Source organism: Cucurbita moschata, unplaced genomic scaffold (assembly GCF_002738365.1).
Source record: "Cucurbita moschata cultivar Rifu unplaced genomic scaffold, Cmos_1.0 Cmo_Scf00024, whole genome shotgun sequence".
Lineage (NCBI taxonomy): Eukaryota > Viridiplantae > Streptophyta > Magnoliopsida > Cucurbitales > Cucurbitaceae > Cucurbita > Cucurbita moschata.
Genome location: NW_019268540.1, coordinates 1,360,936 through 1,374,693, shown reverse-complemented (window position 1 = coordinate 1,374,693; position 13,758 = coordinate 1,360,936). Strand labels below are relative to the sequence as shown.

The 13,758-nt window shown below is 37.5% G+C and overlaps 4 protein-coding genes across 7 annotated transcripts in view; 1 reads left to right on the top strand and 3 right to left on the bottom strand.

The window, feature by feature from the left end:
• The window catches only part of LOC111460894 (UV-B-induced protein At3g17800, chloroplastic-like), a 3,937-nt gene extending 3,243 nt beyond the window's left edge, over positions 1–694 (bottom strand). For all 3 annotated transcript variants that reach the window (XM_023104248.1, XM_023104247.1, XM_023104246.1), the window contains exon 1: positions 201–694. In XM_023104248.1, coding sequence (XP_022960016.1) covers positions 201–571 — 371 coding nt within the window. In that variant the 5' untranslated portion in view covers positions 572–694. The remainder of the gene's footprint in view (positions 1–200) is intronic.
• A 2,169-nt stretch (positions 695–2,863) lies between these two features.
• LOC111460816 (chloroplast envelope quinone oxidoreductase homolog) lies at positions 2,864–8,701 on the top strand. Its single transcript, XM_023104130.1, has 4 exons — positions 2,864–3,043; positions 3,853–3,994; positions 6,152–6,243; positions 7,777–8,701. Exons 1-4 carry the CDS (start codon positions 2,978–2,980, stop codon positions 8,464–8,466), a joined length of 990 nt encoding a protein of 329 aa, XP_022959898.1. The 5' UTR covers positions 2,864–2,977; the 3' UTR covers positions 8,467–8,701.
• LOC111460817 (S-protein homolog 1-like) lies at positions 8,559–10,563 on the bottom strand. Its single transcript, XM_023104131.1, has 2 exons — positions 9,185–10,563; positions 8,559–8,914 (listed from the first exon to the last, which is right to left on the bottom strand). Exons 1-2 carry the CDS (start codon positions 9,764–9,766, stop codon positions 8,903–8,905), a joined length of 594 nt encoding a protein of 197 aa, XP_022959899.1. The 5' UTR covers positions 9,767–10,563; the 3' UTR covers positions 8,559–8,902.
• Positions 10,564–10,662: 99 nt separating this feature from the next.
• LOC111460815 (GTP cyclohydrolase 1) lies at positions 10,663–13,752 on the bottom strand. Of its 2 annotated transcripts, XM_023104128.1 has the most exons (3): positions 13,286–13,752; positions 11,406–12,248; positions 10,772–11,286 (listed from the first exon to the last, which is right to left on the bottom strand). In XM_023104128.1, the coding sequence occupies exons 1-3, from the start codon at positions 13,485–13,487 to the stop codon at positions 11,156–11,158; spliced, it is 1,176 nt and encodes a 391-aa protein (XP_022959896.1). In that variant the 5' UTR covers positions 13,488–13,752; the 3' UTR covers positions 10,772–11,155. The 2 variants fall into 2 exon arrangements, with proteins under 2 accessions (XP_022959895.1, XP_022959896.1); XM_023104127.1 differs by having other exon boundaries at positions 10,663–12,248.
• Positions 13,753–13,758: the final 6 nt, after the last annotated feature.

Genomic DNA, 13,758 nt, shown 5'->3' with positions numbered 1-13,758 from the left:
GACCAATCCAAAAAAAAAAAAAAAAAAAGGCTATATATCGAGATCGTATTCAATCCAATAACGAAACAGACATCCTCAATCCAGGAAGATTTTTCAGTCATATCGTAAAACACACGATCCGAACCATTCGAATTCAAAACAAGTCCAACTCAGATACAAAAACAAAAAATCCAAAAATCCGAAACGCGAAAAACACAAACCTATGCAGCAAGGCTTCATCAGAGCCAGCGGCGAGAACCATACGATTAAGAGCAGCATCACGATCATGAGCCAAGCGTTTCAACTCATCCTCAACGGAAACATGGAACAACTGCCTATAGTTCTGCAAAACTCTACTGAGATGTTTCCCGGCCGACGACCTCGGGTCCAAAGGAGTATTCAAACTACCGAACTCGCAGTGACTAGCTCCAGCACTTGCAAGAACGAGCAAGGAGTTCGGCTTGGTCCTGGACCTGAACCTGGACCTGATGGAGAAATCTGAAGAGGAAAAGGGATGCGGCTTGGATTTAGGAATCGAAGACGGAAAAGATTTGAGAGGGAAGGATTTATGGAAAGAGAGACAATGGTCCATTCAACAGGAATCTTGAAGCTCTGCAAAAAAAGGAGAGAGGATAAGTTCAGAGAGGAAGAACAGAGAGAGAGTAAAATGGATAGGGCTGAGAATGAGAGTGAAGATGGAGAAAAGTTACAATACGGAAGGGTGCATGGGGTGCTTTTATAGACGCGCACTTCAATTTTCAACTGAATTCCGCTTCCTTATCCGATTTTTCTTCTTTTCTTTTTAATTTAATTACTAATAATTGAAGCGACCGCGGAAGGCGGAAGATCTTTTTCTTTTTCCTTTTATTATTATTTTCATTTTTATTGAAGAAATAAATAAATAATTAAATAAAGAAAATGCGTTTGGTGAAAGGACTTATCGGCTTATCGGCTTATCGGCTTATCGGCTTATCGGCTTATCGGCTTATCGGCTTATCGACTTATCGTTATCATCTCATCTTATCGGCTTCCAGTATGGCCCCACACGTGTGGTATACGTATCACCCATTCGAGATATTATTGATTTTCGTGTTCCCAATTTGTCCTTACAAAATACACATCTAATTAACTCCTTCTATGGGTTTTTTGACTTTTCACAGTCAATGTAGAAATATAGATATTTTATATTGGCTGCCCTTTTTCTCTCCATTTTGACTAAATCATTAAAATATCTGATTTTAAATAAAATTGGATATTTAAAGTATCTCATAAATGATTGGTTTTTTTTAATCAATTAATTACAATAAATATTATTGTTATATTTTGTTTAGATAAATAAAATAAAATTAGTAATAAATATATAAACGAATAGACATTGTTTATAGCAGCAAGACGTCAGCCATTATTTTATAAAATTATTTAATTAAAAAAAACATGTTGGAATTTAATTTTTTTTATTTCGAATTATAATAATTTAGCTTTTCTATATTTTAATGGTAAAATAAAAAAAGATTCCAAGATATTTTTTTAATGTACATTTGTTATTTAATTATATTAATTACAGCCTGGCTTACAGTAAAAAAAACAACGCTTATCCACAAGGAAAAAGCGACAACAAAGTCGTCATTGTTTCTAATTGGATCCGAGGTTATCTAATTAAAAAATCGATTAAATTATAATTTAATAATTATGGTTTGATAAAAAAATTCTTAAATAATTAATTTTCTGACATTAAACTAAATGTATATTTGGTATGCTCGAGACTCCCTATTCGCCGTGTCAGTAAGAGAGACGTAGTTATGTGAAAAAGACATAAAAAAAAAACAAAATGATTTAGTATGCTCGAGACTCGACCACAAATCTAGTATCCATCGACTTGGACCATGGGAGATTCTAATCTCATCTGCTCTCGTAGATTTCGTAGCAATCTTGAACGGGAAACTTCATTGTATTTTTCTATAAAGAATATACGAGATTTTGATGCTAAAATTGTTAGGCGGAGTCCGGTCAGCAACTGGTTACGTTTTTCTTTTTTGGGTTATGATAAGGGTTTCTCGTTCTCTACTGGAATATTCCGAGCTAGCCACTTGCAAATGGCTCGATCAGTTGAAGAAGAAATTAGATGACACAACTCATAAATTTATTATGCTGTAAATGGATTTTGTGATTGAATGCCACTAGACAGAATTTTTCAATATGAGAGAGTCATTCCAAGTCGTATAAAATCGAAATTACTACAGGCGGAAGCCAATGTCCCGGGGTCCCAACCTTATCCCTTTCATTCTTCTTCCCTTAGGATCGCCTTTGGAAGTCGAAACGTAGGGATATTTCATATCCTCTCTGCAGTAAGGCAGGTCTGCTATAAAAGCCTATCGGTCAGAAAGTCTGAAAGAACAGGAAAGCTGACCAAAAGACTATTCTATAACCGACTCTGTTGTCGAATTGAACGGGCTTGACTTGTACCAGGTGTGGATATTAAAATAACGTCGATATGATTAAATTTACTCTAACTCATTAACGAACACTTATGAGCTATTTGGTAATTAACACATATCTTAGGCCATTTCGAGAGAATGATAAGTAAAACTATATATATATATATATATATATATATATATATATTTATTTATTATAACGCTTATTTAATTTCATAATTGTTTTTTCTATTATTTATTTTTAAAGTTTTTTTAATGCATTTTTTAAAAAATATATTAAAATTGAATGATAGGCCTTAAATAAATAATTATTTTATATATCAATATTTTAATTTTATTAAAAACAAAAATTCCCAAAATTGAAAATAAAATATTTATTAAATATTTTTTTAAGTTTAAAAATATATTTAAATTAATTTTTTTTTTGAAATGGTTTGGGAAAAACAAATTAGCAAATCGGTGAAGGGATGAAAATAAAATCTTATCAAATTCTATAGTTCCTGCACTTTGTATAGCGGCGTAAACGCCAAATCAAGAACCTTCGATTGTCGGTTGCGGTGGCCATGGCTTCGAAGCTCATGAATGCGGTTCTGTATGAAGCCTATGGCGGTGGATCAGCTGCTCTCAAGGTTAATCCTTCCTCCTGTCTCGCTCCTATTACTTGCTTAGTTGGTTTGAAATTAGTTTAGATTTATGTATGTTGTTGTTGTTGCTGCTTCTATTGATTGCTAGTCCATTTTAATCTTTTTCTGAATGATTTTTTTTTTCGGTTTCCCTCTCTATCTCATGGAATTCCAAATGAAATTTAGTAATTGGTACTTTATCGAGGGACGATTCTTTCCGATGAGGCTATGTAATTTTTTCTCTTTTTTAGTTGTTTTTGATTGTTTGCATTATTCGTTGACTAGTAATTTCAAGTTGCAGCTAGTAATTCAAACCAGGCCATTGAACTCAATTGAAATTTGAAATACTCCGGTCTTCGGCTTAATATATGCGGTTGAATACACCGACTGCTGATCGGGTGTTTAAATCTTTTGGTTTTGACTCGTTTTTTAGGAATATGAATGTAATTTTGGATATATCGATGGATGAAGGCATGGCTTAAGTCAACGGGGAATCTCCGAAGTAATTACATCATGACTGCAACACTCATTTTCCCTAATAAACATGCTTTTTGGCTATGATTTTTAGTCACTAGTAGCTTATGCTTCTTCATTAATGTTTTGGAAACCCCAAAATGGTTAAAACTGGTTACGAACAACCCTTTGATTAGTTGAAGAACTTGGGCTAGGATTAAGAAGGTGTTGATTCCATTCCAAGTTCTTTGACAGCAGTGAGTCTATTTCTTTTATGATAATATGCTGGAACTTCTCTTATATTTTATTTTTCTTGGATAAGAAACTGGATTTTTACTTGATGTGAATTTATCTTCCTGCAGCATGTGACAGTTCCCGTTCCTAGACCCAACTCAGATGAGGTTTTGGTAAAAGTGGAAGCAGTTAGTTTGAATCCAATTGATTGGAAAATTCAGAAGGGACTGATACGTCCCTTTCTTCCTCGCAAGTTCCCTCATATTCCTGGTACTTCACTTCACTTATGGTTGATGTTATGAATGTATGACCTGAATTCTTGCTCTAAAAGCTTGAAGTACGACGTATTAAGTGAAATAAGTTTAGGCATGGGTTGGTAAAGTCGGAAGTGAGCGGGTGGGTTTTCAAAATTTGAATATCATCCTTAAATTATACATATATAAAATTAAAAAATCTTCATAGGCTTGTTAGCTAATAAAAAAATGTACTCTAATACAAAAATGTAAGCACACGGATGACTTCTAGACTTGTTAGCTAACTAATGCCTAGCAATAATCTTCATACTACTTCGGCTCACATGATTTTTTCTCAGTATAAGTGAACTAGATTGGATCCTTTCTATCATACCTCTATCCCCTAAATTCACCTCGTCTTCAAGGAGAAAAGAAAAATAAGAGAGATGTATCTTCACCCATGCTAACACTTCTTTTGGAGGCAAACCCTCCCACTAAATCAAGGCCATCTGATTATTTGAGTTAGGGTTTGTAGAAGATCGAATCACCAACATGGATGTAGAACTTCCAATTTAATTTGATGGTGAAAGAACTAGGTCCTTTTATAAGTTTCCTCTTGTTGCTTTGAATTGTGCTAAAAATGTGCCTGAAACTAGTATATCTGCCAGAAAACTTTATGATCATCAATTCTATGCCTAAACTTTTTGGAAAAAACTTCCAAAACATTAAATATGTTGTTGACCTTTTCCACCAGGTTTTCTACGTGGATTAAAAATGTGTCTAAAATTGTTATTACGGACTAGAAGTATTATGAATATTGATATTGTGTGCAGCGATGCTCAAACCACGGATTTATTTATTTATTTTTTTTTTATAACTATAGTTTTCTGAAGGTTATTTTAGATTGGAAGGGCATTCTTTTGTGGGTTGTTGGGTGGGGGTTTTCCTCTCCCCAGACTGTTGGCTACTCTGCTTCTTTCTTTGATAAATCTCTATTTATAATAAAACAAGAAGAATATTGGTTTTGTGCCCCCCAAATTCCTGGAAAAACCTACAGAATATTGGGGATATATTTTTTTTCAACGTATCCATCTCACCTGAACAAAGCTCTCAACTGTGTCATTCTTAAATTAGCGATGAGTTTCTCTCTACCTTAAACGCTTCAATTAAATTTGAATCAGCAAAATACGTAAAAGGATCAGCTACTAAAAAAAAGAGCTCTCCTAACCAAGTGAAGTTTATTATCTGACCTAGTTTCTTCAATCAATTATCTGCTGCATAGTTGGCTGCCCCTTTATTGAAATAGGTAGTTTAATCAACATCAAGTACCAATCTCAATCTTTGCGAGAAGGATCTTGGAGATCAGTTTATATAGGCTTCTGATGCTATCTAAGGTCCTGTTTTTTTAGGAATTAAGACTGTGTACGTTTGATTAGTGTGCCTATTGATAATTCCATCCTTAAAAAAACTATTCACGCACCAAATATTTTGCTGATGAATCTAATTGACCAAACTTGGAATATGCAGCAGTTACCATCTGACATAGAGCAATTAAGACTTGCCGAACTCTTAAATCTTCTTGATATTACAAGTAACTTTTCCTCTGTTTTTTTTATATCCGCCAGTGTCCAAGACGGCTTGCTCACACCTTGACTATTCTTGTGGGACCACCACTTGATGCTAGTACGTTTGGTTGCCAATATAACTTGTAGGATAATAAATTCTAGGAAGGTGACCACCATGAGTTGAACCTATTTTCTTCAGTGCTTTATCTTCTCCATAACTCTTCTTGACCAGTGATGGTAGTTGGTAATTCTAAAAACAATTACAAGAACACTCTTTTTTCTTTTTTTCTTTTTTTCCTTTCTAAAAGCTATAACTAGACTTGGACAGTCTGTAGAAACTAATTTTTTGAGTAGACAATTGTTCTGTTCTTCAAAAACATGCTTTCATGTTTATTTTTGTTATAAATAAAATACGACTTCAAGATAGATGCAGAATGCAATAGAATCTTCTCAACTAAATTTGTCTTTAACCTTGGCAATGGACCTGGTATCTTAAATTTAGCGTAAAGACCTCCTGGAAGTTCCATCTGTTCACTCCTGATTTTGTTTATTCCTGCAATTTTTCTTTAGGAAACAAATACAGTTGATTTGTTCTTTGTTACTTCATTTCCCTTACAAATTTGAAATAGGTACTGATATTGCTGGAGAAGTCATAGAGGTTGGAGCAGGAGTCAAAAGCTTAAAAGCTGGGGACAAAGTTGTAACTTTTGGTAGCCATGCTGTAAGTCATCATTCACCTTTTGTACGGTTAATTTTGTCTGATTGAACAAGGAACATGTTGGTAATTGATTAAATAAAATCATGACTTTCTCCTTCCTACTCTGCAACTTCGATTCCGTTAGCCTTTTGTACAGTCCTGTTGACTCTTTCCTAATTCCTTCAATCCAAAGAATTTAATGTGAAACCCAACATAAATGAGGCAGGGGCAACGACTGGAACGGTATCTGTAAACCCTAATCAATTTGAATCCCCTATCCCCTTCTGATGCAATAACTTGTCTTCAATCTTCTGGGCCATTTCCATTTGCAATGTCAGCTCGACAGGTAAATTATCCTCATTTCCACTTCTATATCTTCATTCAGCCCATCATTGAACTTCTCTTTTAGGGTATTGTCATCTAGCAACACCAATGACCCGGAATATTCCTCAAGCTTATCACAATATTCCTCCATCGTCATATATCCTGCCACAAAGGCAAAAATTGTTCTTGTAACGTACCTTGATTCGTTGGCTAAAACCATTGAAGAACATGTCGTCGAAACTCTTTCCAGGCTCTGATTGTTTGTCGACACTCCTCCTGTTGATGGCATTTCAAGGCTATGCCATTCTAGCACAACACTGCAACTTCATGTTTTTCTGATTCAGCCAATTTGTTAACCACAAAATGACTTTTGACTTGGATCCACCCATATGAATTTTCACCTTCAAAAACCGGAATCTCCAATTTCCTCAGTCGAAGATCAAACATTGGTGCCAACGGTTTGCTCAGGTTCAATTCTCCGCTATTCCCTCCTAGATCTAACATCACCTTTGCCGGGTTTCTTACCTCTTTCTTTCCCACTAGGGCTATTTCCTCCGTTTGCCTCACCCCTTCAAACTGCACACACACCTCCTCCATTCCCTCTTCCTTATTGCCTCAATCACGCTCTTGCCACTGCTCATTCATCATCTGTGTCTTAATAGTCTCACGGGTTGAACCCACCTCCTTTGCTATCAAGCTCCGCAACTCATTCATTCTTCCTTCCATAGTCTCTATTCGAGATTCCGTTCAAGTAGGCATTCCCAGTCATGAACTTGCTCGGATACAAATATTGATAAGAATAGGAATTTATTTATAATAGAGGTACTGAGTTGAGCTAAGATTTGAGTGAAAGTTTTAGAGAGCTTCCCTCTCTCCCAAATACAATCCTCTCAGACAATCTAACCAGAAAAGTACCCCTCCAAGTCTCTCTTACAAATTATATATCTCCACAGCACAACTCAAACTCAATATATTTCGGGTCCCACCCTATGAACTAACTCATAACAACTTATTTTTCCTCATCCTCCCTTCTCTTGCGCCTATGCCAATACACACATTTAATAGGAGATCCATTAGTTTCCTTCTGAACTGAACTGTTGAATTGTGAAACAATTGGGCCAGAACAACCTTACTATTCGATTAAACTTGAACCAATTTTGAATCCTTTGATATTTTGTCGATTCATTTTATTGGAAGTGTTCATCTTACGAAAATTTTATATTACAATGATAGACTGGAGGTGGACTTGCTGAATACGCTGTAGGAAAGGAGTCGAAGACAGTTTATAGGCCTCCCGAAGTAACAGCAGCTGATGGTGCTTCCCTACCTGTCGCAGCTTTGACAGCTCACCAGGCTCTCACCCAAGCTGCTGGGATCAAACTTGATGGAAGTGGCCCTCAAGCAAACATTCTCATCACTGCTGCATCTGGCGGTGTTGGACATTACGCTGTTCAGCTAGCAAAGTTGGGAAACACACATGTGACAGCTACTTGCGGTGCCCGTAATATCGAGTTTGTGAAAAGCTTGGGAGCAGATGAGGTTATTGACTACAAAACACCAGAAGGGGCAGCCTTGAAGAGCCCATCAGGTAAGAAGTATGATGCAGTGGTTCATTGTGCATCAGGGATCCCATGGTCTGTATTTGAACCAAACTTGAGTCCTAATGGTAAAGTAATAGACATTACTCCAAACCCTTCTACCGTGATATCTTCTGCCTTTAAGAAACTTACCTTCTCCAAGAAGCAGCTGGTACCATTGTTGATGTCTTTCAAGAGTGAGAATCTATGCTATCTTTTGAATTTGATCAAGGAACGGAAGCTGAAGACCGTGATCGATTCACGGTATCCTCTCAGCAACGCCGAGGATGCTTGGGCAAAAAGCATGGACGGCCATGCCACTGGTAAAATCGTCGTGGAGCCGTAGGTGAACACGATGTCCTTTAAGCTATTCTTGGCTTGTGAATTGTGTGGCATGTTATCGAATCATACAGCATATAGTTGTGAATTATGTATTTCTAAATGTATTATTAACTACTAGAGATTATCCTTTTTTTTTTGTCCATCATATTTTAATGTTTACAAGTCCCGTATGTATTGAATCTTTTTCATTTAAGTTGTTATGAACACAAAATCTTAAAAGAATGAAGGTAGAAGATGTATGAATTTGTGGAAGTATATATAGTGTTTATAAGGGAAGCAAATGGAGATGAAGATTAAGTCCGCTTTATCATTCGATGACGATAAACTTCATGAACCAAATGAACGCCAGGACAAAGGTTTTGAAGCTTGTTTGAACACACTTTTGTAGACTTGTTTATGGTTGGGCGATATTCTTGAGCTAGGGTCGTCGGTAAAACGGATTATGAGAAGTCCTACAATCAACATATAAACAGGAAGTTATGGTCGGTGGTAAACTCAAACGACAAAACAATGTTAATAGAAGTATAATTAAGATTAGATATATTTGAATCATAAAAATTAGAATTTTTTTTCTTGAGTTCAACAACATGCATGATAGGGTTGATCGAAGGCAATATACCTCAATGCTCGGGTTGTCTCATATGTTAAAAGTATACCGACATAAGAACTATGCACGAAATTTTATATCACGCGACAACTTTAACAAATCAAATAGACTTTACCTTCCACTTATGAACGCGCTCATCAACACTATCGGGATTGTTTCTCAAATATACTCCATCGTCTCTAGCAGTCCAAATGCAGTTTCCACCATGACACCTATAATTGAGCCAAATATGTGTCTTCTCAATCCAAAACGCTTCAAAAGACACGTAAGCATTTGGCTTTCTTAGTAAGCACCAAAACAACGTTGTTGCCCAAAGGTTGTTCTTGAAACTCCATTGAAACTCAGAGCCAACACCAACTAGGTTATGGAATCCCAAATCGTCATCTTTAGACTTACAATGCACAAATAAAGTTGCATTATTCAGCCTATTAACCACATGAACACGCCAATTCTGGATTGGCACAATGCCGATTGCCATTGCCAATGGCTGAGTCAGTGCCGAAGCCAGCAGCCCAAGCAAGAAGGCTGCTGCTTTCAGATGCCTCTTTTTCTCATAGGTTGAGCTCATATTGCTTGTCCCTTGATCTGGGCTTGGTTCTTGAAGTCCCTGAGTATATGATTTTTGATTCATCTGCAAATGATTCATAATATAGGCTAATCCATTTGCTACAGAAGGAAACAAGTTTATTTGATTCATATAATTAGAATGAAAATAATAAATAATAAGCTACTTTCCTTGTATGCCTATATTGTTCTATTGTTCTATTTAGGGTTTGCTCTTTTCTTTTATGAAAATCTCGGGTTCATGCATTTTTGAATGATTGTAGCCCGAATCTGATGTAAACAAAACAAGAAACACTTTAAGATGGTCATCGATTGATAATTTGTTTGGTTGAAACCCGATATTTAAATTTTCGATAGAAAGAGAGAAGAAATCTCACAAGAAAAGATTGGAATCAACGAACATAGAAACTTTTTAAAACTCATAACTCGTGAGCTAACAAAATTCTTGAATGGTCTTTCCTTTCTTTGAAAGAGGTAGCCTGAGCTCGGGAGCACTATGTAGCCTAGACCTCTTGCATACTTCAACTCCCCGCTATGGTGGACTCGAACAAATTCTTCGTTTAGAAAGATATGTGTTATTACTGTCTGGATTAGACAGGGTATCTTCAAAATCTCCAGACACACCGGATATGCCTCAATAGAGCCAAAGATAAAGATGCTATTAAAGTCGATGACAGACTATTACAATCCAAAAGAGAACATTTCCCTTTCTAGAAAGAACTTGACCCCAAGAGTGTTGAAAGAGGTAGCCAAAGCTCGAGAGCACTGTGTAGCCTAGACCGCTAGCATACTTCAACTCCTCACTACGGTGGACTCCAACAAATTCTTCGGTCAGAAAGATGAGTGTTATTATTGTCTCGATAGCGTAGAAAGGGTATCTTCAAAGTCTTCGAACACACCAGATATGTCTCGATAAAGTCAAAGATAACGATGCCATCGAAGTCGACAACGAACTTTTGCAGTCCATAAGACAACATTTCCCTGTCCAGAAAGCAGAACTTGACCCCAAGAGGGGAAAGAGATAGACATAAATTGTGGTTTGGAATACATATAGGTTTTATTGAGATACATCTTAGATAAGAAATTGCACCAAAATTGGCCATGGAAACTGGTAAAATGCTATCACTCCTGGCCTCCTAACCCACAAAACAGAGTATAAATGGTATCCCTTTTGGATTCCTTTGTAAAACAACTACAATAGGCTATGAATGGGATGATGACCCACAGAATAAATATCTTCCTTCCAACCAAATGTGTATGCTGCTACTAATCAATTTGAGTATTACTTCTAAATGCTTTCAGCACGACCCAAGAGTTTATTGCAAAAAGGTATCGGGAAGAAACCGTGCCAATATCGGTGCAACGGCATCGAGTAAAAACCTCCCGAAAAATGAAAAGAGGATAGTCATAAGCTTGAACTTACAGTTCACCAATGGTAGTTTTTGGAATGCTCTGCAAGAACATGGCTCTTGCAGCTACGTCGGATGAAAACCAACCGAGTGTAGCGATTGTAGCTGTCGTGCTACCGAACTTCTCGATTCCTCTTGAGATCATACAGGTATGACTTGCCTCGACAACGACTATCACGTCTGCTCCTACTAATGATGAAACTGTCTCTGCTATCTGTCTGGTCATTCTCTCCTGAACTTGAAGCTTCAAACCATAAAAAAGTATTACCGAGTTTAGAAGTGATTTCTCAAAGGGAGCGAGCGCATCAGCTCGTAAGAATCCTATGTGCACGACGCCGTAAAAGGGGAGTAAATGGTGCTCACATTGAGACCAGAACAAGAAATTCATCTCTGATTGAATCTGTTTGTCGGAGAGGTTACCGTTCTCGTGTTCAAGATGAGTTCTACCATTAGCAAAGCCATTGAGCTTTTTCATATCCGTCTTCATATCAACATTACAGTTTTGGAAGTTCATTAGCCAGTTCACAAAGTGACCAGGTGTTCCAAGAAGCTCTTTTCTTGATGGGTCTTCACCTAATGACTTCAAAATCGATGTCACAGCAGAGGTCATTCTCGGGTTAATCGATTCAATTTTGGTCGAGAATTTAGAAGCACAAGGAAAATGAGATGGGCACCAAACTTGAGCATTTGATGCACAAGCTTTTCTCAGATCTGAGCCTCTAAGTTTTAAAAGGCTGAAGAAGTCCATCCAGGCATCAGCATCTTGGCTTTCAAAAGCTCCCGAACCAGATTGAACATGCAACTTGATCCATCCCGAGGATTTCGAATCGAGAAAGACTGACTCCAAGCTGGGAAAATGGATGTGCATACAATTAAGTACAACAGCAACACCTCCTGGCTTGATAGCATGGTGTAGAGCTGAACAAATTTGATCAGCCAGACGTTGAGGCTTTTGAAGTCGCTTCGCAAACACGTCTGATACTCGAGAGAGCTTGCTCAGCCCTACGACTCGCTGACCAGATGGAACGTAACCCACATGACATTTCACTTGAAATGGAAGCAAGCATGACTCGCAGTACGAGAAGAAGTCAAGATCTCGAACAATCACAATCCCACCTGCACCTCCAGCCTGACCAACACCATTATGTAGTCCAGCTTCAGGAAACAAAGCACTTTGAATGATGTCCTTCGCTGTTTGTCGGTAGCCTGAAATAAATTTGTATTCAGTTATACAAATTGCAGTGAAGTATATGAATGAAGAGATGAAAATTTTCATTACAACAATTATCCGATTTCACGAGTCCTTTAGAACCAAAACATGATGTATGAAACCATCCAGATGATATATGCCAAGTCGTGCATAGCAGAACAAATTCAACGCAGTAAAAATGAGACAAAATAGGGAGAATTCTCAAAACCAATATCTCAAACTTTCCTAATGTGAGGTCACACGTTAGTTAAAGAGAAGAACGAAACATTTCTCATAAGGGCGTGGAAACCTCTCCCTAAAGGACGCATTATAAAATCTTGAAGGGAAGCTCAGAAGGAAAAGCCCAAAAAAGACAATATCTGTTAACGATAGACTTGGGCCGTTACAAATAGTATAAGAGCTAGACACTAGGCGATGTGCGAGCGAGGAGGCCAAGCCCCAAAGGGGGGTAGACACAAGGCGGTGTGTCCGCAAGGACACTGGGCCTCGAAGGGGGTGGATTGGGAGGTCTCACATTGATTGGAGAAGGGAACGAGTGTTAGCGTCTTGCTGGCCCAAAAAGGGGGTGAATTGTGAGGTCCCACATTGGTTGGACAGGGGAATGAAACATTTCTTATAAAGGTATGGAAACCTCTTCCTAAAGGACGTGTTCTAAAATCTTGAAGGGAAGCTCGGCTGTTACACCTAATCTCAGAATGTGTTCTGAAACAAACTATACATCAAGAAAAACCCTGGAATTCATATCCTTCTATGCACAAATACAACAAACCCAGTCAATATCATCATCAAAATTGTGAAATTTCAAGTTTGTAGCAGTAATCCATTGAATTCTATTCTTCAAATTTGGCATAAGACTTCAATTTCAAGCCAGTTTGATAGACTCTTTGTCCTAAAGAACTAAAAGACTTTTCAAAATGGATAGTTCCAATACAAACTCATAAACAACAGACAAAACTCACAATTCTCAATAAACTAATGCCTCTAAGAGGCTTGCACTACTAAAACGAAGGCTATGAAATAAGGAAATTCTCACCTCTTGTTCCTTCTCTAAGAGCCTTGGCCACACGGAAAGGGGTCTTTCTGATACCCTCTCTGTTGATATCTTCCCCTAAACCCTGCAACAAAACTTTCACGGCATCCATTATAGCAATAGTTTCAGGTTCTTCCTCAAACCCGCAATGATTCGCTTCATTCTCAACCTCCAAATCTGAAAGTTCTTCACCGGAAGCGTCCATTGCCGCCAAGAAATCTTCACCAAATCCCAAACAAAGGGAAAAACAATAAACCCAACTCCAAAAACTGTCCACTCCCAGATCAGATCGGGGGTAGACGGAAAGATTCGTCGCACGAACAGGACACCCAACTCATCAAATGAACACCACTACTGGTGCAACGACTAAATATTGCTATATTTATGAAAACAAAGCGACAAATCAAAGAAGAATCGGTAAGACAATGCGTCCAGATACAGGAATCACCTTAGAAACAAAAAAAAAAAAAAAAAAA

Excerpts from the sequence above, each read along its gene's own strand:
- LOC111460816 (XM_023104130.1), top strand. The coding sequence starts at position 2,978 with ATGGCTTCGAAGCTCATGAATGCGGTTCTGTATGAAGCCTATGGCGGT. Across the intron at positions 3,044-3,852 it reads GTGGATCAGCTGCTCTCAAG|CATGTGACAGTTCCCGTTCC; the intron begins GTTAATCCTTCC and ends ATCTTCCTGCAG. Across the intron at positions 6,244-7,776 it reads TAACTTTTGGTAGCCATGCT|ACTGGAGGTGGACTTGCTGA; the intron begins GTAAGTCATCAT and ends TTACAATGATAG.
- LOC111460817 (XM_023104131.1), bottom strand. The coding sequence starts at position 9,766 with ATGAATCAAATAAACTTGTTTCCTTCTGTAGCAAATGGATTAGCCTAT.
- LOC111460815 (XM_023104127.1), bottom strand. The coding sequence starts at position 13,487 with ATGGACGCTTCCGGTGAAGAACTTTCAGATTTGGAGGTTGAGAATGAA. Across the intron at positions 12,249-13,285 it reads TCTTAGAGAAGGAACAAGAG|GCTACCGACAAACAGCGAAG; the intron begins GTGAGAATTTCC and ends AATTTATTTCAG.